This window comes from Camelina sativa, chromosome 1 (assembly GCF_030686135.1).
Source record: "Camelina sativa cultivar CO46 ecotype springtype chromosome 1, ASM3068613v1".
Lineage (NCBI taxonomy): Eukaryota > Viridiplantae > Streptophyta > Magnoliopsida > Brassicales > Brassicaceae > Camelina > Camelina sativa.
Genome location: NC_141880.1, coordinates 12,493,974 through 12,515,873, shown reverse-complemented (window position 1 = coordinate 12,515,873; position 21,900 = coordinate 12,493,974). Strand labels below are relative to the sequence as shown.

The 21,900-nt window shown below is 34.6% G+C and overlaps 4 protein-coding genes across 4 annotated transcripts; 2 read left to right on the top strand and 2 right to left on the bottom strand.

Moving 5' to 3' along the window:
* The first annotated feature begins 922 nt into the window (after positions 1-922).
* On the top strand, positions 923-1,882 carry LOC104789727 (uncharacterized). Its single transcript, XM_010515381.3, has 4 exons — positions 923-1,146; positions 1,241-1,398; positions 1,478-1,544; positions 1,632-1,882. Exons 1-4 carry the CDS (start codon positions 1,012-1,014, stop codon positions 1,728-1,730), a joined length of 459 nt encoding a protein of 152 aa, XP_010513683.1. The 5' UTR covers positions 923-1,011; the 3' UTR covers positions 1,731-1,882.
* On the bottom strand, positions 1,573-7,234 carry LOC104707668 (RAF-like serine/threonine-protein kinase 20). Its single transcript, XM_087457633.1, has 11 exons — positions 6,926-7,234; positions 6,454-6,546; positions 3,901-6,324; positions 3,625-3,807; positions 3,460-3,546; positions 3,217-3,369; positions 2,808-2,971; positions 2,587-2,734; positions 2,385-2,507; positions 2,211-2,298; positions 1,573-2,122 (listed from the first exon to the last, which is right to left on the bottom strand). The coding sequence occupies exons 3-11, from the start codon at positions 6,148-6,150 to the stop codon at positions 1,932-1,934; spliced, it is 3,387 nt and encodes a 1,128-aa protein (XP_087313759.1). The 5' UTR covers positions 6,151-6,324; positions 6,454-6,546; positions 6,926-7,234; the 3' UTR covers positions 1,573-1,931.
* Positions 7,235-10,080: 2,846 nt separating this feature from the next.
* On the bottom strand, positions 10,081-10,952 carry LOC104789722 (uncharacterized). The gene is made up of 2 exons (XM_010515376.2): positions 10,588-10,952; positions 10,081-10,497 (listed from the first exon to the last, which is right to left on the bottom strand). The coding sequence occupies exons 1-2, from the start codon at positions 10,846-10,848 to the stop codon at positions 10,300-10,302; spliced, it is 459 nt and encodes a 152-aa protein (XP_010513678.1). The 5' UTR covers positions 10,849-10,952; the 3' UTR covers positions 10,081-10,299.
* Positions 10,953-21,312: 10,360 nt separating this feature from the next.
* LOC147949837 (uncharacterized) lies at positions 21,313-21,900 on the top strand. The gene has a single exon (XM_087510744.1). It carries the CDS (start codon positions 21,313-21,315, stop codon positions 21,898-21,900), a length of 588 nt encoding a protein of 195 aa, XP_087366870.1.

Sequence of the window (21,900 nt, the reverse complement as noted above, 5' to 3'; positions counted from 1 at the left end):
TACACCCTTAAAAATCAATTTTTTTTTTATGTTTGTATTTTGGGGGAAAAAATGTTAAGTATGGTATTTTGAGGAATTTCTCTAAGGAAACAATCATTAAGAAAAAAAAACAGAGAAAGTTTGATGCAGTAAACTTCTCCCTCTGTACTATTTTATAAGAGCATTTCCAATCCATCTCTATTTTTTTTCTCTATAAATAGAAAAAAATATAGCAATCTATTTTATATGCAAATTTGCTTCAACCCACTTTTATTCTCACCTCTAAAATAGAAATTACTATATTTTGCTTTTTTTATAGAGGAAGAAAATAGAGTTCTTCTATAGCAATCTCTATTTTAGAGGTGAGAATAGAGGTCTAAGTTCTTTTAGTTAAAAGCATAAAGTTTTTTTTTGTCAACCAAACATAAATGAGAAGATAATATTATTCTTATTATCACAAAAGCACAAAGTTTAAAGAACTATAAATGTATTCTTATTTTTACATAACAGAATATTATTAAATATTTATTTAAAAGATTTTAACCAATTAGACAAAAAAACTGCAAAATACCAATGGTCATAATATACTAAATAAACATAAATTTTGTATAGGTACTTGAAAAGATCTTATGAATTGGAACAAAAAAAGCTAAAAAATTTTACAGTTTGGAATAGAGGGAGTATATGTATAAGTATTCTGACATCCGCAGCTGCATTTTATTCTCGATTAAATTACGATGACGTATATTAGTGTTTTCGAAAAAAATTAGATATATTTTTAGTTTTTTGTTATAAGGATTTTGATTTTATATATTTTCTTTTAATGTTAAAATTTTAAAATCAGCCTTCAAATTTTATTTTATTTTGTCAACCGGCTTTAAGTACTAATTACGAAATATACAGTATGTAATTTTATAAGCCAAACTGCAAGGTACATAAGAATATAAGATCATTGATAAATAAAATTGCACAGTGTTTTTTACGAAACGACGTCGCACAATTCGCACCTCTTTGAGAGAGAGAGAGAGAGAGATGAGTAGTTTTCTTCTGAAGACGTTAACGAAGAAGGAAGAGATCGATCGGATCATCAGAGACACCATTGATGAGGTTCTTGTCCTACGATTCGGTCGATGCACCGACACCGTTTGTCTCCAGCATGATGATATTGTAATTAAAACTCGCTCTTCTCTCTGAGTCAAATACTCTTTAATTTCGATTAATCGAAATCCCTAATTTTTTTGATTTTTTTTTCCTCTTTCAGCTTGCGAAATCAGTGACAGATGTTTCGAAATTTGCTAAAGTAGCTTTGGTTGATGTTGATTCAGAGGATGTTCAAGTGTACGTCAAGTACTTTGACATCACTTGGTTTCCTTCGACGGTCTTCTTCTTCAATGCTCATCACATGAAATTGGATTCTGGGTGATAATTTTAGAAGCTGATTAATCCCGGTTTAGGTTTGGTTTTGATGGTTTAGAGTTAATTCTGGTTTATATTGCAGAACTGCGGATCATACCAAATGGGTTGGTGCCTTTCACATAAAACAAGACTTTATTGATGTTGTTGAGGTAACCAAAACCAATTCAATTTCATCAATTTCTTAGAAAATTTACAGAATTGTTACTAATTCAAATCCTCTGTTACAAAATTTATAGGCAATATACAGAGGAGCAATGAAGGGGAAGATGATTGTTCAATGTCCTGTACCGCCAGAGAGAATACCAAAGTATCAACTCTTGTACAAGGATGTGTAAAAAGAAGAAACTACATTACAATGCAAAATCTGTTTCTTTCTTCTCATCCTTTTTATGTTGGCAGTAATATTTACATTGAGATTTACATATATGTTTTTTTTTGTACACAGTTGAAGAATGAGAATAAAATATGCAGGTTTTTTCGATAGAAACCATATGTGAAAGTGTCCATCGTTTCTTGGTTTCTGATGTTTGATGAAGTCAGGGTTTATTTTCTCTTCTTTTGCTTTTTGTGACGAGATCCATTGACATGGTCCGAAGTCGGGATGTTATCTCGGTGAATGGAGGACGTGAATCCGGGTCTACGGACCAGCATTGTTCCATCAGGTTTCTCCAATCCGGAGAACAGGTTTTTGGTATGGGAGGTCGAAGTGTGTTCTTTACGATACCGCCTTAGTGTTAAAAAAGTGGAAGTAGATTAGCAAAAGAGTGGTTACTGTTTTGAGGTAAGTGAAACGGTTAAGATAGTTTTTGACTTACCAATGATTGCTCCACAGTGCATGTCTGCGTAAGGTTCCTCTCCAGTTAGAATCTCCCACAGTGAGATCCCATATGAAAAAACATCGACCTGTTGTTCAGACCGGAAAGATTATGAGTTGTGTATTCTAATGGAAGATAAAAGTCTAATTAGGATAGTGATTCAATTTAGTTTACTTTCTCAGAAACCCGGGTGCTGCTTCCGTTCAAGAGTTCTGGGGCCATCCATGGAAGTGTTCCTCTGACTCCCCCAGATACCAAAGTGTTACGTTTGATTCTAGATAAGCCAAGATCTCCCACCTGCAGAAATCAGGATCTCATGTTGAAGTAATGGATTCTTGTCTTCTTATGGGAATGCGATTTTTATCAATGATGTTACCTTGCATATAGGCCGTTGTGGATCCCTTAGATTGACTAGTAAGTTTTCGCATTTGAGATCAAAGTGAACAATGTTCTTCGAGTGCAAATACTCCATCCCAAAAGCAGCATCCATCGCAATTATTATCTTTTTCCGAAAATCAAGCAACCTGCATTGGTTCATTCTTGCTGATTAAGTCTCTTTCAGAACACAAAGGAAACTGCAGGAACAACTTAAGTTACCTGTCCTTTTTGAGAAGAGCATGCCTGAGTGACCCATTCACCATAAACTCTGTAACAGTTGCCAAAGTTCCCCCAGTTCCATCAGGGACTATACCGTAGAATGCAACTACATTTGGGTGATGAAGATTTGAGAGTATCTGTGCTTCCCTCCAGAAATATTTGGTCTGATGATAAAGCAAACCAATGTAAGCATACCAACTAAAGCTAAAATTCATGGTTTATGCATATGACCAAAAACTTGACACCTCATAGAAGGAAACAGTCGGGACTCTTCTCTACTTCTAAATGGGGTTTTCTCTACTTTTAAATGGGGTTTGCTGGACAAGCATAGTTGTATACGTCCAGACTCCAGAGTAGGACTTAAAAATGCAGCAATGAGACTGAAGAAACAAAAGATTTCAAGACTAACCAAGCGTTCTTGTTCCGATGATCTCCCTGCAAAGCAGCTTTTTCTTATTCTCTTTATCGCAACATCCGTTCCCCGCCATGTTCCATGGTAGACAGTTCCATATGTCCCGGATCCCAGTTCTGTTAGGTCTTCAAGATCAGCGTTCTTTATTATCTGGAGGTTTGGAATGAGTAAAACTTCAATTTCTAAAGCACATTATACAAGAAAATATGTTGTTTGAAGAAGAAGACACTGCCAGAGTACCTGCAAGCCATAAACACTGGCTTCCATTTCAACGAAGAGTGTGTCTTTACAACTGTTCTCTTTCTCGCCGGTATTTGCTTCAGCTTCCTGTCGACAAGTGACAATCATGAGAAGAAAAAAACGAGCCTCTCTCAATTATAAGCTTGTAGAGAAGTAAATCACTACCTCAGAAAGGAATACTGTATCATCACTGTTCATCTTTGCGTGTGGAATGCTTTGTGGTGAATCTTCCCTTTCGACAGATAGTATCTTCAGATCATAAGTGTCGCTTACTGGGGCCGGCGCTGGCTGATTCAAATCCATGCTTGGGATTCTCACATGGCCTAAGACACCTTCTCCTCCTGTTCTCTGCAGGTCAGTTATTACTGTTAGAATCTGATAAAGGATAATCATGAATTGGGACAAATATAAAGTAGAATCTGGATGTTTTGCAATACTCACATTGTTTTGTGTTAAATCAAATTCTAAGATCCCAGTCTCATGACCAATCTTCATGTTTTCTGATTCAGAGGCGATGCTGAACAAGAAATTATCATCAGAGCCTGCTCTCTTATTTAAAAACATCCCTGAAACTTCCAAATTCCTTTCCCGAGCAGCACGAGATTCAGGTTCCTCATTTGGGACATTAGCTGCAATGCCTTCCTCTAAGGAAATTAGATTAGCAGATGAGGTTCCAGCAATCAAACGCTCATTATCTTGCTTTATTTGCTTCCATGGATCAACAACCGCTGAGGTTTGGTATCCATATGTAGGCAAAGCCTTACCGTCCACGTCAGTAGGCGTTGCTTTTGTCCCCAAAACTTTCCCTCCTAGATGAAAAATCGTGTCATTGTACCCTCCTTGATTCTTGGATTCTTGATTTAGATAAATCTCATCATAATGATTGCCTGCAGCAGAAATGTCTATATGCAATGTCTTGTTTTCACCGGATAGTCCTGGTCCTCCTGGCCTTGGTGAAAATTTAAACATAGTCTCTCCTCCCTCAGTGGACTTCATATCGAGTATATCGCTTTGTGTACGACGGTCAGCTAGATCATTATTCCTATGCACCTGCACTGGCTTTTCTTGTGTTTGCTTCTTTGTAAAGTTCAAAGTTGAAGATGGACTTTGTCTCTCTTGTGAAAAGTAATTAGAGTGTCCACCATTAATCTCTAGTGTAGAGTCTGAGTACGAGTGTGGGATCCCCAAGCAAGAATCATTTGAATTTGTAGACCCAGAGAAGGAGACCTTAGATTCCTCGGGCATGCTCGCTTTATCGCTGTAGACCCTTCCACTATTCACAGACCTCTCAGGGTTAAAGCAAAGTGTATCAACATGGCTAGAACTGGGAGTAACAAGTTTTTCATTGAAGCCATTCTGGAATTGCATCCCATATAGGTTCTCTGCCTCATGTTTGTTAGGCTGACAGTTTACTGAAGGTAGTGGTCGCTGTTGATGATATTTGGAATCAATCGCCTCAAAGCTAGGTGTCTCTGGTTGAGCTGGACTGAAGGAATTATTACTCTCGGAACTGGAGTTATTTCCAGGGAATGGTGAGTATACACCATTTGAATCCCTTTGCTGGAATGGTGAAGGAGAAACAGGAGGTGATGGATAGGTAGGCATGTTATATTGAACTCCATTGAAAAGAGGATTCGGGTGCATAGTAGCGGTATCCAGTCTGAGCATCTGACCCGGTGCTTGTTTACGGAAACTTGGATTGCGATCCAAATTGTTTACATGATAACGTGTATCACCAACCAAAGTCTGACCAACAACAGCATTAGAATTTATAGCTGCAGCATATTGGCTATCAGGAGTGGTCTGCTGAACTTTTCTTTCAGGCTCCCCTATAGGAATCAGGAACAGTCTTGGCCTTTGTGAACCCTCGAGTCTTTCTAGTCCATTGTACTCTTCAATCATATTCTGAAGATCCTCATCCGAAGATACCGATATTAAGGAGTCAAGCTCATCCCCTGGAAGCTGATACTTGATTGAATGAGGTTGTTGGCATATAGCTGATGTCTTCTTCTTGAGTTCTTCCCAAGAAAGGTTCTTGCGGATAGAAATAATATGCGTCTCTCCTCCAACGTATTTAAGTTTTTCATCAGTGGATCTTGGCATAATTCTCCCACCAAAACTGCAAAGAAACTTAACTTTTCCGAATCTATCGAAATCTCCTCCTCCTCCTCCTCCGCCAGTATAGTTGTTGGACTGAACACGCTCTGGTAAGAATGCACAAGGGGCAGACCTTCCCGTGACATCTCCTCGGTTGGAATTTATTTCACCAAAAGCTTTCCTAGTTATAACTTCGTTTTCACCACCTACATTGTGGTAAGCACTAAAATGAGGCACATAACTACCACCATTCTCAATCCGTATAGAAGAAGACCTCGGGTCTCGTCCAAAATCATAAGCATCAGAAGAAGGACATTCAGATTCAATCCTCCTCATTTCATGAAACCGAGCAGCAGCACTGTCATACCCCGGTAGGTGATTCTGATGATAGTAAAGGTCCCCACCAAATCTATTACCATCGTTATGAGTTTTCCCTGAAACGACAGGAGATTGGACAGGAGTATGATGATGATCCTTGAGAAACTCCATGGAAAACTCTTCCCCAGTCTGAAGTGAAACGTTTTTATTCACATTTCTTCTCTCAGCCAAGACAGCTGCTTGTTCCGCGTTTTGCCTAGCCCATCTATCTGACATAGTAGTAGTTGACTGACGGTTCTCTCTCACAAACAAAAAGCTAAGAGTTGTGTGATATAAACCTCCTCTGACTCTTAGCTGTCATTAAACAAACCGCATAACAGAGAAAGAAGACAAGTAAAAGCCAAACAGTGAAGAAGAATCAAGATCTTCAGTTGAGAAATATCTTTGCACCTGAAAACATCATTGAAGGAGAGAATAATAATTCAATAGACATGTCACATTAGTAGCAAACCATAACACCTGCATGTGGTGGTGGCATTCTCATATTATAATAAGAAAAAAGAAAGAGACAACACTTACTATGTTTGTTAAAAGAGAGGAGAACAACCCCCTGCATCAATTATGGCCAGCCCGAAAGCTAAAACAGCCAGCTCAAAACTTCACGTGTAGGACCTGTAAAGATTACTATATATTAACAACAACAAAAAAAATACTCTTATCCATCATCGTCATAAGTATCACCACCAGCATCGTCACATTAAACTTTGTCACGTTAAAACCCAAAACCAAAAAAGATGAATCATGAAACAACAACAAACAAACAGCCGAAATCAAAATTTAAGATTGATAAAGTTGCATCATCTAGAAAAAGTTCCAATCACTTAGAAACATAAAATTTTAGAACCAAAACAGATCGCAATTTTCACATTCTCTACAAACGAGGAACAGAGGAATGAGAAAAAACAAATTCCAAAACACGATCTTCAGATTCTCGAGGATTTGATTGGTACAATGGTAATTCCGAAACGATCGGGGGAAGATAAAAAGTTACCTTCACATTCGAACTGAGGAAGGTCGGAGAATCGAGGGGGGAAGGGTAACAAAAAAAAAAGAAAAAGAGAATCGAAAAAAAAAGAGAAGAAAACGGAAGAAACGAGGGTGGGTAAAACAGTTTTGCTGCTGGGGGGAGCGAAGAAGATCCAACATTTCCCGAGAATTAAGCGCCATCGAACTTTACCGGAACTTCCGCTGTTTTCTTCTTTTTCAAAAAAAACTTCTTCGCTTTTCAGGGGAGAGAGAGAGAGAAAGATTCATTTTTTTTTAGAGACGATAAAAAAGAAAAAACGATGGATCCAAAACTACGTCACAATGATCCGGCCCATAATTATAGTCTCTCCCGGCCCAAACTTTGTGATTTCAAGTGTGATATTGTGAGTGTTTTTTTTTTTTTTTTTTGATTCCACGGTTTAAGTGGAAGTGGTTCAAGTGAATCAATTAATAAAATGTAAAATGGTTAGTGATGATTTTTTTAAATGGTTACTTGAACTTCATAAAATGTAATGTGTTGGTGAATCTTATATTTTTGAGAAATGAAGGCGTGAGAAGAATTCATGGGAGAATACAAAGTTCTTGTGGAAAAATAGTACATCAGCTTGGCATTGTTTGAATTTTTAAGAAATGTATTAGGCATTAGGGACCAAATTATGGTCAGAACTCATGGGCCATGTGATGGATCAATTAACCCACATTAGTCTCTTTACACGTTCAATAAATTTATCATTTAGTTTTAAATTAAAAATATTTGTTAACAGTTTGTCTTTATCGATAGAAATATGCTAGTCAGTTGTCTATGCTGAGCTTGTGAATGTTGTGCGAGACCACCTCGACAAAAAATATACCAACTATTCTATTTAAGACTTAGTTGATTTTACTAGACCTAATTTGCGCTCTTTGTCTAGGTTCTCGTGGGAAAAACACTTGAATACACCTTTCAAATAAATTTAGATTCATCCACTGGCTGCAAGTATTCCTATTTTTGAACCTGATTACTCAAAAATCAAGATGTAAGTGCAAAATATGCAAATTCTTTGTCTAACATATTAATTTACTTTATATTTATACTTATGTTAATTATGCAGAGAATCTATTGGGCCACTACTTCTCAGTTTCAAGTTATAAGGAAATATAGTGAGAATTTTTTTTTTGTTAGACCATCTCAAAGTCTTTTTCAAATTTTGCGTCTAAAATATAAGAACTTTATAATAGAAGAATTTTACTCCTATGCATTTTTATATTATTTTTCTCTAAATAAAGGTTTTATTCCAAATAATGCTATTTTTATTTTACTATGAACACTTTTTATTTTAAAAAGTTACTAATTAACTCATTTACTTAAACTAATATAACATTTTAAAAAAATTATGGCTTTTATTTAAATTAAACCTTAATTATTAAAAAGTACATCACATCATATAAAAACTATAAAAGTACATCACATATTCACATCATATAAAAACTATAAAAGTACATCACATATTCACATCATATACAAAGGCGAAATGATCAACAACAAAACCAACAAACTCCTCCTCCATCTACTTCATTTGGTTTGTTTGGACAATATTTTAATGATATTGGTGGATTTGAAACTAATTTACCAAAGTATTAATTAATTAGTTTTTTGTATTAAACTGATTATTATGGAATGAATGAAAAAACAAAATCTATTATTATTTTTATATATTTATAAGATTTTATATAATTTATATTTTGCAAATGGTAATCTCAATTAGAATAGATATTTATGTTAAAACTCTAAAATCATTTCTATTATTAGTTATTAAAAAGATTTATTTTATTCATAAATAAATAAGTTAAAGATTAAAAGAACACTTTGCAAATAAAATAATATAACTCTATTATAGAAGTGGATTGAAGCAAAATTTACTAGAGTTGGAGATGCTCTCATATCAAGTAACGGTGCAAAACTTGGAGATGATGGATGTTTGAAAGTTTCAGTGGGAATTGTATTGACGTGTCTCACCGCTGGTAAATGTGGTGCCTTTATTGATCATCCATTTCCACTTTTCACTGGTTTTGTATATCCAAACTTATTGTCTCCTTAAGACGAAGTAAGGAGAAGGGGGGAAGACCATTCCATCGCTAAATTTATAGCACATTTTTAGTAAACTAGCAAGCTGCTGAAGAGATCATTGCACTTGAATAAGTCACTGTACTTATAGAAAACAAAAGGATTATGTACTGGAAATCTGATTAATTGTATTAGACTGTTTGGGATTTCTCAACTAACCCTTCAATTTATTTCATATGCTGCTATGATAATCTAGTTCATCTCTTGCCTCTTGGTTAAGTATAATAATGTTGAAATCATATATAAAGCGATTCACTTCACCTGCTAAGCCGTTTTTTCATGGCATACATGTTCTGGTCTTCCTTTTATTTGTGTTTGCTCTTTGAATTTGATAGGCTTCAAGATCCTCTCTCTGGATTTTATTCTGATATTATGGGTTGTTAGAAGAGACGGTACGGTACCATACTTTTTTTTCAGAAATTGCATAATGCTCATATAATTGTGTGAATGATTTACTTTCAGGGACATCCGGCTGTTAATTGTTAGAACATGAATTCCAAATTAATGAAGATGACAGTGAGGATGACAAAAGGTAAAAAAAAAAAAAAAAAAAACTAATAAACCCATATGACGAAGAGTCGAAGAGTTTGAACGTTTGGATGGCTTAAACGTGAGTGTCAGCCAGAACAAGAGGTTTTGAAGCATAGAAAAGCCGAGATTTTATTCGAGGATGGCAACTCCCTACCATGAATTTGGAGCAAGAGATTTTGAAGCTTCAATATCATGATGATATTGTGAAATGTGAACACTGTTGATTTTATTTAAAAAAAAAGAAGGAATTGATAGATACAGCAAATCATGGAATCGAAGACACAAGTCAAAGAGAAGACGAATACAAAAAAATGTAAGTCAAAAGAGTAATAACTCGTTGATATATCTTCCTTTTAACTCGGTTGAAAGTAAATCTGACATTGAAGTACGATATTTTATAAAACTGAGCCATGGATTCGGAGGATAAGAGAGAGTTGTATAGAGCTGAAGGAAAACATCCATCTTAAGTGTGATCAGAAGTAATCAATACAATCTGGCATCACGATTCTTGAAGTAAAGCAATCAATAGAAACAAATAGTAGATTTTTTTTTTTTTGTTTAATATGAAAAATAAAAATTGAACAAAATATAGTAGAAAAAAATTCCACATGGCGAATCTAAATGAACCAAATTGGAAAAGGCTCAAACGCAAAAGCCCTTCACACAAGAAGAAAGCCAAAAGCGAAACGAAACCGCCAAGGACAATTGTGACAACTTCTTCTAAACAGATGTTGGAGACACAATCACTCCGAAGTCTGAGGTTTCTTCGCCTTCCGTCTACGTCTTCGTGACTTCCCATTACTCGGAGGTGGCGTAACATCCTGTGAGCTCTCGCTAGGAGAAGTATTGTCCTTCGAAACTTCACCATCTTCCGAGATCTTGCAATCCTCGTCGTCATTCTTGGCCTCTACGTTCTCCTCCTCAGCTTCCTCCTTACGTTCCTAGAAAATTGGAAAAATTAGGTTAAGATTTATTATGCTAGACGATATGCGGCGGCTAAAACTCTTAAAACACAATAAGTCAATACGTACCTTTTGCTGTTTCTTTTTCTTAGCAGAGACGGTGGTCTCTTCTGGAGCAACACCGGAGGGAGGAGGAATACGAAGCTTTAAGAGTTCATCGATAAGGGCGGTAACGATTGGCTTCGAACGGAGGATCTCTACTTGATCCTTGTTTAGGGTTTTCCCCTGAGAGATCGACTCTTCCAGCCCAACAATTTTGTTGTATTTCTTGCGGTGAGCACGGAGACGCTTGCTGATAAGAGCAAAGACTGGTCCTTCTGTGGCGGCCATGGTGTCTAAGAAAAGATAACAACGGCGGAGCAAAGAGACGAAGAAATAGGATGAAGGTTAGGGTTTTATTTTCTTCTTAATTGATATCGGATGGGGTACGATCTAAACTAGACACCACATCGACATATATATATACTAGAGACCTTAGGTCTCTCTATACTATGTTTTGGAACATTCGAGATCTTTCTATAAAGTTAGATACAAATTTCCATTATAATTTTTACCAAACAAAAAAAAAAATCCATTATATTGATTATTGACAAATATTTAAGGTATCTCTATAATGTAATTTGGATCATTCTAGATCTTTGTATAGTTATTTGACTTATTTCCATATATCATTGTTGCATTTTTTTTTTTCATATCTTGTGTGAATCTTAACATTTTTGTTATAAGTTTGGAATACTTAATCTTTTATTATTATTAAATTGGGAAAGGCTCAAACTTATAATTTTTTTTGTTATACCTCTTTTTTTTTTGGTCTGTTATACCTTTAATTGTAAAATTTATTAAAATTATTGTTCACAATAAAAACATAAAGAAATGAGAAATCTCTTCGTATGTATTTGTTTAACGATTTACACTTTTACTAGCTAGGCTTAGACTGCTACACAATATGAACCACTAAAATTCATTGAAATATTATATAGTATATCAGGATTGTAATATAAATATTTAATTAAAAATTATAAATCTGTAATTAATATCTTTAATTTTGAAAACAAAACAAATGAGACGAATATTTAATTATTTAAAATACACAATTCACAAACAATTAGTAGCATAACTCTAGAAAATGTCAATAGTCTATAATTTATTTCTTGTGACATCTTTTTGTTAATTTCATACTTTTAATATATTGACTATTTTTAATATGAAAATTTAATAATTTTTAGTTTATTTTTATAATATGTATAGTCATATCATTGATTAAAAGGAAATACTTGTATTTTGTCCTATATGTAATTTGTTAAGCATGAGTGAGAAAGAACAATTCATATTTAAATTTCTACATCTTTGACACATATATATATACTAGATAAGGACCAGCCCGATGTGCGGGTTTAAACTTTTATAAAATAAATTAAATTTAACAAAAATATATTAAAATTTGTTGTGCGTTATTTATAAATTTTATTTTTGTCATAATACACTAATTTATATCGATTTACAAATCTTTTATGTATGTTACTATTAAAAGTGTATTTTTTTACACCTAAATATACTCGATGTTACAAATATATTATTTATCACCACCTATAAAATGTCTATATGAACACACTAAGACAACTATTTTACTTTCACTTCTGCGTAGCTTTTTAATTACTAAAATTGTTCGCTCAAAAAACATTTTGAATAAAAAATATATTAATAAAATACTAATCAATGATGTATCATCACAATAATATATGACCACCATGGAGAAAACATCGGCTCGACCCTCATCCTTTATGGAGAGAACCTTGCGTCCAATCTCCTTCACCATGCAGAGAACGTTGGCTCCATCTTCCTCTCTTAGGAAGATAACCTTGCGTCCAACCTCTTCCACCTTCATTTCTTAGGGAGATAACCTTGTGTTCAATCTTCTACACCATATAAAAAACATTGGCTCTGTCTTCCTCTTGTTTGGAGAGAACATGTTCACGTCTTTTTGCTATCTCAAAATGGTTTACTCCAAGCTTCCACAACCAATAAAAGTAAAAACCTTTTTCTAACGTCACAAAATCTTTTGATAGTAACTAATGTTAAATTTCTTAATGTATTTGTGGAAGGGTCTTTGTCCACTCTGAGTCCATAGGCCTGTGGATCCATCCATATTCGATGGCCAATTTGTTAGATTTAGAAATTTGTTTACCGACCCTACAAATTAGCAAATGATCTTTTTTTGTATTTAGTCCTCACTCGCACAGTTCCGACAATCACTTCCAGTAAGGTCACCCATCATGAAATTCTCTCAGAACTCTTGACCAAAAAAATAAATGCATTTTGGTGACATATGTGACCAAATCAATTCTTTTAAGCCTTTCTGCAAATCATGGTGTCACAGTCTTTGAGCTCCCATGGATCTATCAACAACGATTTATGTTTTTTCAGACTAGCTATCTATGTTTATTGTAAGTTTGTGTTTGGTTAGCTTATTTTATCTATCCATTAGGTTGATGAGCTTATACTCGTTATCTTTCTTTGGGATTGAAAGAATAATGGTAACAATTATGTTTGCAAAAAAAAAAAGGGTTTATAACCAACCAATCAAGGTTGAGAAATTAGAAAAAAAAACTGACATAATTAAAGAAATAATAGAAAATTATAAGCATGGTAATATATGAATCCCAAATAATTAAAAGATGAAAATATAAATTAAATAAAACAATCTAATAATACTACAATAAATTTTAAAATATAGTATTAGGAAAAGAAGACGCATATATTAATATTTTTTTGGGTCAACATATTAACCTTACCTATTCCCAATTGAAAAAGAGAAAGTAGGAGAAAATTTTGGTTTTAAAAAATAAATTACCTTCCCATTAAAGAAAATTGTCCAATTAAACAAAGTTGAAAGCTGTGTTTTTGAATAAATAATTTAAATTATTCTATTTTTTGTATAATTAATAACTTTAAATTTAAAATAAGTAAATAATATTATAATTCGAATTTTATGATATATATATATATAATTTCCTTATAATTATTTAAAAAACTTTGTATTTTTTTATAAATTCTGTAATTTTTGATAATTATCTTTTCATATTATTAATATTTGTTGAAACAAAATATTTTATTTTTGTTGTAATCAAATTTCTTCTATTAAATATTAATTCTTTACACATGTCAAAATCTGAGGTTGATAACTTGACACATGTCAAAATCTTGTTAATGGCTAACTTTCAAAACTCAACTTTATATAATAAGATATATATATATATATATATATATATTATATTTACTTTTGTTTCCTACAATTTATCTTGTATTTACTTTAAATATGATTTATTATTCTATCCAAGAGTCCATACAAAAATTTTATGTGATTAGGTGAGTCATATAAACTGGAAATTAATAAATTTATTCAGACTAATGTAAATAATTAATATAATTGATCATTTCTTTTGTGTTTTAATAACAAAAGGTTTCAATTTTCTTATTTTTACAGGTTGCTTTTCTGTTTTATAAGAATCTTAATAAAGATTATTATATTTTTAATATATAATTAATACTGTTTATTGCGACCATAACCTATAATTTATTGGAAATCACCAAAGTAACCTATCAAGATTTCTAAAAAAATTCAGCACACCGTTTTAGGATATTACCTTTTTACATATTATTCATTTTCCTTCTTAACTACATAACTAATAAATATTTTAAAAATCATCCTTTAAACTATTAATTATTCCTAATTATTATTTAATGAAATTTAGAAAAGGAAATATTAAATTAAACTAATTTTCAAAAATTTTAAATGAAAATCTTTTAATAAACAAATCAAATGGAAAATAATAATTAAAAAGAAAAAGAATAGTTTAAAATTTGAAAAATTAATAGTCACGCATCTTCAACCCATCGACAATTGGCTATATCCATTTTTCAACTTCAAAAATATTAAGTATATTTATTCTACGAACATTTTCCAGACTAACCAAATATCTGCGTCTGTTCGGCAGACTTCTAAAATAAAATCATCAAGCTTACATTTGGTTTGATGAAATGGATAGACATGCATAAAATCTGCGTAATTTTAACAGATTTCTTAGGTTCTTCCAGCAGACTTATAATTAGTCTACGAATATTTGGCAGACTAACAAAAAATCTACATATTTTCGGCTGACTTCTTAAATTTAAGCATCAAACTTACATTTAACATAAATTTAAGCATCAAACTTACATTTAGTCTGCTGAAATTGAAAGACATGCATAAAGTCTGCGTAATTTTAACAGATTTCTTAAGTTCTTCCAGCAGACTTATAATTAATCTGCGAATATTTGGCAGACTAACGAAAAATCTGCATATTTTTGGTAGACATCTTAAATTGAAGCATCATGCTTACATTTAGTCTGCTGAAATTGATAGACATTCATAAAGTCTGTGTAAATTTTACAGATTTCTTAGGTTCATCCAGCAGACTTATAATTAGTTTGCGAATATTTGGCAGACTAACAAAATATCTGCATATTTTTGGCAGACTTCTTAAATTTAAGCATCAGATTTACATTTAGTCTCCTAAAAATGATAAACATGCATAAAGTCTCTATATTTTAAACAGAATTCTTAGATTCTTCCATTAGTTTTTTATTCAGTCTACAAACATTCGGCAGAATAACAAAAAATCTGCGTATTTTTCCAGCAGACTTGTATTTAGTCTACTAACATTTGGGAGACTTGTAGAAGTCTATACAATTTTAACATACTTCTGAAATTAATCTTGCAGACATACAGTTAATAGACTTCTAATATATTTTCATAAAGTCTGCTCATTTTTGGTAGACCTATAAATTTGTTTTTGACTTGTAAATTATATTGACATATTTATAAAGTAAATTCAGCAGATTTGGCAAACTTCTAAATAATTTTGACGAGTTGGTTTGCCAGTCTTTTTCAACGATCATCGATTCTATCGAACAATCTTTCACCAAAAAATTCTTGCGCCGATTTGCCTTTTCATCCGTTAGATTATGTTGGAACTAAGTCGAAAGATAAATGCAAACAAGTAATAAATTTTTTGGCTTTAAGAATCAGAAGAAGATAAAATTAAAAAAAAATAATAATAACAAAGAACAAGGATCTTAGATGGAGAATTAAAAAAAAGCTTTCTTCTTGTAAAGAGTCAAGGGAGAGAAGAGCAGCACGAGTTTGTATATATACATTAAAAATCAATAGCATAATAATAACTTGTTTATAGTTTTGGAATTGTTTTTAAATTAATTTGATTGTAATTTTAAAATGATTTAATAAGAAATTAATACCAAGTTTTTTGTTTTTTTTAAACCAAATTTTTAATAAGGGTAGATTTGGAATTAAAAAAATCTGGACACAGAATGTGAGTTATCTAAGGAATAAAAAATTAATTGGGTTATCATAGTTATTTCTTATAAAAAGGAGGTTATCCTGGATAAATTTCTCTAATTAATAACATATATTTCTTTTGCTTGCATATCTTTTCTGTCGAAAAAATGATTTTATTAACTTTAACATTCAGTACAAAGAAGTTTTGTAGCCACAATGACTGGGTTACAACTTACAAACTAGAATATAAATTAGCATGAGAACAATGGAGCTTAGCTAGATGATAAGCTACGATATTACACGATTGTCTTGTAAAACTGAATCGTATGGATAAGAATTGTGACGCCCAATAGTGTATATATATGATGAAGTAGGTTTGTTATCGCACAATTGTTTGAATCTATTGATTATTTTGGTTAAGACTATACCGATTTGAAGCCTCGTTCCAAGTTTGTTAAATAGCCGCTAGTAATTAAGGCTTCTATCTCAGCTTCCAAAGGTGAAGAGGCGTGATTGATGCACTTGGAATCCCTTGATGATCTCAAATAAACCGTCCATCTACGTAGCTTGTTGCGTTTGCATATCATTATAAACATGCGTCAGAATTACATATATACGGAAAATTTGGTCATAACTTGTCTTGAAGACGATTTTGTGTGCTCACGAAAAAGATGCATTTTGATTTATTCTTTAATTTTAGCTCGTGCATTTAGTATTCTTTTGTATGGACTTTCACGAATTTTATTGAAACAATGTTATTCTTACTTTCCAAATTCTTCGAAATAACCATTTGGGAAAGAGTTGTCGATTAGTGAGGTCTTCTGTATGATAGAAATTGAGAATATTGGATATGGTCTCTTCAAGATCATCGGAAGGATGATGGAGTTGTATAAATGGAGTGTTCAAACTTTTGATTAAAATTGTAAAATCAGAAAGAGCTGTGTGTGACTTAATTATTAAATATCCAACGGAAAAAATATGAACTATTGATAAGCCCCATCAGGTCTACATAAAGAGGAAGAATAGAGAAGGAGGAGCACGTGTGAGCCAAGAAGAGAACACGTGCGAGTAAATGAAGGCTTTTGTATATAACTTTGTAAAAACGAGTTAGTAGGGAAGTTGTTTTGTTGTGAAAACAGAGTCTTATGTGACTTTGAGGAATCGGTTATGATCTAGCTGCGTCTAGAGGCCGATCTCATTATCATTGTAAACAGTTCATTTCAGATAATAAAAAAGAGAGTTTTTTTTTTCTTATCAATTGGTGCGTCGTGATCTCGGATTGAATCTCTCGCAACGGTGAGGAGTTAGGGTTCACGAGTTGGGGATTTTATCAGTTCATCGAAGAAGACGGTCGAAACAATGGTGATGGAAATAGGATTATCTCCGGTGCGCGAGTTATCGGAAGCAGAACAACACGAAGAATCCTTGGCGGATGTTTACGATCAGTTAGGTGAAATGAAGAAACAAGAAACCAAGTTGGAGACCAAGATTGAAGCATTGGGATCTCAAATGGGGACGAAGATAGAGTCTTTTAGCAACGAGATGCGTTCGCGTGATCAGAAATTGGAAGATTTGGCTAGGAAATTGGATTTGGTGCTCAGCTCGTTACCAGGAATTGCTACGACACGCGAAGTTAGGAGTTCGAGTCAAGTGATTCCGTTACAAACCCAAGGTCGTCACAGTAAGGTGCGTTTCTTGAACTCGGAACCTTGCCGTAGCAACATTAGGCCAGGGCTTAGAGAAAATTTGATCAAGAAGGTTGAGATGCCAATTTTTGATGGAGCTGGAGTCTACGGTTGGGCTGCTCGTGTAGAGCGATTTTTTCGAATTGGGGGATACAACGATGAGGAAAAGCTTGCATTGGTTTCAGTTAGCTTGAGTGGAGAAGCTTTGAGTTGGTATAACTGGATAGTGAATACACGACAATTTGGAAGTTGGATGCAATTTAAGTCAAGCTTGATGTTGAGATTTGGGAATTTGAAGATCAGAGGTCCAAGTTAGAGTTTATTTTGTATCAAACAAACATGATCAGTGGCTGATTACATACAAAGATTTGAAGATCTTTCATCTCAAGTAAGCGGTCTGGATGAACAGAAGTTGGAAGGGATTTTTTTTAATGGGTTAACACAAGAGATGCAAAAGTTAGTACATATGCAGAAACCAAATAATTTGGATGAGATGGTAGCAGAGGCTAGAGCTATGGAGTCAAGTACTATGAGGAGAGTGGTAAAAAAGGAACTAATGCTAGCCAACAAGGAAAATTCTGTTTCTGACCACAAAATTAATGCCCCCTATAACTCGAATACTTAGAAGATGAAGACTGTGCTTACATATCCGGTAGTAAATAATGAGAAACAAGTCGGAAGGGTTGAGCAAATGCCAAGAAGGCATACCACAAATGCAGAATTTGATGAGAAGAGAAAAAAGGGATTTGCTTTAAATGTGATGCTCCTTGGTCCAGAGATCACAAATGTCCCAACATGGAGTTGCGAGTGTTGATTGTGTTTAACGGATTTGAGGTGGAAGTGTTGGATGAAAATTATGAAGCGGTTGATACAGAACCAATGGGCAAATGTATGGCTCGTTCATTTGCTTCGTTTCGAGGAGTTTCAGGACCATCTATAACCAAAGTAAGAGACTCAGTGGGAAAGGAAGCAGTGATCATTATGTTGGATAGTGGAGCAAGCTACAATTTCATATCTCCTGCTGCTGTGAAGAAACTGAAGCTTAAATGCAGAGATGATCCAAACCTAAATGTCAAATTGGGAACTGGCATATTAGTAAATGGATTAGGTGTTTGTGAGAAGGTCACTTTTTCTGCTCAAAACTTGGAGTTCACAACTGATTTTATCGTGCTGGAACTGGGGCAGATCGATGTGATTTTAGGCGTATATTGGTTAAGGACCCTTGGAGATTGTAGGGTGAATTGGGAAAAGAATGAGATGTCATTCATTCATAATGGCGAGATGGTGTCACTGAGAGGAGAACCAGATCTTATGATCAACAAAATGTCTTTGAAATCATTGACAAGCGGTTATGAAATCAAGTCTAAAGGAGTCGCATTGGAGTTGTATAACCAACAAGCAAATCCAGTAGCTGTAGAAAGGTTGAATGATAGTATTCAAGCAGTGCTATCAGCATTTGAGAAGGTGTTTGAGATCCCCACATCTCTTCCACCAATAAGAGGAAGAGAATATTCCATCTCTCTTATAAATGGAACTACAACCGTGAGTGTTCGTCCTTATCGATATCCTCACGCTCATAATGAAGTGATGGAGCGAATGGTTAAAGAAATGTTAGAGTCAGGGATCATAAGACCAATCCAAAGTCCCTTCTCTAGCCCAGTCTTGCTGGTTAAAAAAAAAGATAATAGTTGGCGTTTTTGTGTGGATTACAGGGCGTTGACTAGAGCTACAGTCCCTGACAAGTTTCCAATACCTATGATCGACCAACTACTGGATGAGCTTAATGGATCAATTTTATTTTCGAAATTGGACTTAAGAGCTGGTTATCATCAAATAAGGATGAGGGAAAAAGACATACAGAAAACAACATTCAGAACTCACGATGGGCACTATGAGTTTCTTGTAATGCCATTTGGTCTCACGAATACACCAGCGACATTTCAGGCATTGATGAATGAAATATTTAGACCATATCTCAGAAAATTCATTTTGGTGTTCTTCGATGACATTTTAGTATACAGCTCTACAATGCAACAACATGTTGCGCACTTGAAGATTGTTATGCAGATATTGGAAGAGAATCAACTGTTTGCAAACAAAAAAAATGTATGTTTGGACAAAAGCAAGTGGATTACCTGGGACATATCATTTCTCACCAAGGGGTTTTGACAGATCCAGAAAAGACAAAAGCAATGGATAATTGGGTGACTCCTAAGTCAGTGAAAGAACTGAGGGGATTTCTGAGTTTGACAGGATATTATCGAAGATTTATCAAAGGGTATGGTGTAGTGGCGAGACCATTGACAGAACTGTTGAAAAAGGATAGTTTCGAATGGTCTACAAAAGCTCAAACAGCCTTCGACAACTTAAAAAAAAGCAATGTCAACTGCACTTGTCTTAGCATTACCAAACTTTGAGGAGATTTTCACAGTGGAAGCTGATGCTTCTGGTTTTGGCTTGGGTGCAGTATTAATGCAGAATAAAAGACCGATTGCATATTTCAGTCATGGACTGACTGCCAAAGAACAACTAAAACCAGTCTATGAAAGAGAATTGATGGTCATCATTTTGTTGATTCAAAAGTGGAAACACTACCTATTTGGAAGACATTTTATAGTTCACACATATCAGAAGAGTCTGAAATTTCTTTTGGATCAGCCAGAAGTCACTATGGATTATCAGAAATGGTTAATCAAACTGTTGAACTATGACTTTGACATTATTTACAAGCCTGGAGTAGAGAATACAACAGCTGATGGGTTATCAAGGATGACACAAAACGAAGGTGTACTGCTCTCACATTCATTGATGGCCTTAACAGTACCGTCTGTGTTGCAGCTCCAAGACATTTATGAAGAAGCTTAACAGTACCGTCTGTGTTGCAGCTCCAAGACATTTATGAAGAAGTTGATCACGATGTGGAATTACAGAGGGAAGTACAAAACTGTTTAGCCAAGCAGTCCACCCACTCGAAGTTTGCAGTAAGGAACGAGAGATTATGGTACAAGAATCGACTGGTGATCCAAAAAATTCCAAATTTATACCATTGATTTTAAACGAGTATCATAATAGATTGCTAGGAGGACATTCGGGTGTGTTTAAAACAGTCAAGAGAATTCAACAATCGTTCCATTGGGAGGGCTTACAGGGTGATGTTCAGAAGTACGTGTCAGAGTGTGATACTTGTCAGAGACACAAATATTCTACTTTAGCACCAGCTGGTCTACTTCAACCCCTCCCTTTACCACATCAAGTTTGGAGGATATCTCAATGGACTTTGTGGAAGGCCTTCCTAAATCTCAAGGGAAGAATGTCATTTTGGTGGTTGTTGACAGGTTGAGCAATTATGGACATTTTTTGAGTTTGAAACATCCTTACTCAGCATCTGATGTAGCAGGATTGTTCATCAAGGAAGTAGTGAGACTTCATGGACACCCAGCTTCAATTGTTTCAGATAGAGGGAATACTTTTTTGAGTGCTTTTTAGAAGGATTGTTTCAGGTTGTCAGGAACCAAGCTGAAATACAACACAGCCTTTCACCCTCAAACGGATGGGCAAACAAAAGTTTTGAATAGGTGTTTAGACGTATCTCAGGTGTTTCGCGTCGTCTCATCCTAAGACATGGCACCAATACTTATCGTGGGCAGAACTTTGGTATAACTCGACTTTTCACACGTCGTTAAAAGCCACTCCTTTTAAGGTCTTGTATGGTTGTGATCCTCCAGCTATAATGCGTTTTGAAGGGCAAACTACTAAGGTCTGGAGCGGGAAACTATGATGAAAGAACGAGATTTAATGCTTTCTCAGATAAAGGAGCACTTGGTACACGCGCAGCAACTGATGAAAAACAATGCGGACAGGCATCGAAGAGATATTGAGTATACTGTTGGTGATTGGGTTTTTCTGAAGTTAAGACCCTATAGACAGCAGTCGGTGGCCAAACGAGCTTGTCAGAAATTGGCAGCTAAGTATTATGGTCCATTTGAAGTAATGGAGAGGGTTGGTAGAGCTGCTTATCGGTTACAATTACCGCAAGGTTCGAAAATTCAACCAGTGTATCATGTCTCGCAAATTAAACGAGTGTTGGGCGACTATCAACATGTTATACCCTTACCTGAGCTATTCAATGAGAGTGATGAATTGGTCATTGAACCGGAATCGGTTTTGGACACTCGTTACAATGCTAGTGGAGTGCTGGAAGCATTGGTCCGTTGGAGAGGTCTACCTGACCATGATAATATTGGGGAGATTGTTAAGGAGTATTTCGAAGGAGGTATTGATAAGCCCCATCATATCTACATAAGGAAGAAGAATCGAGAAGGAGGAGCACATGTGAACCAAGAAGAGAACATATGCGAGTAA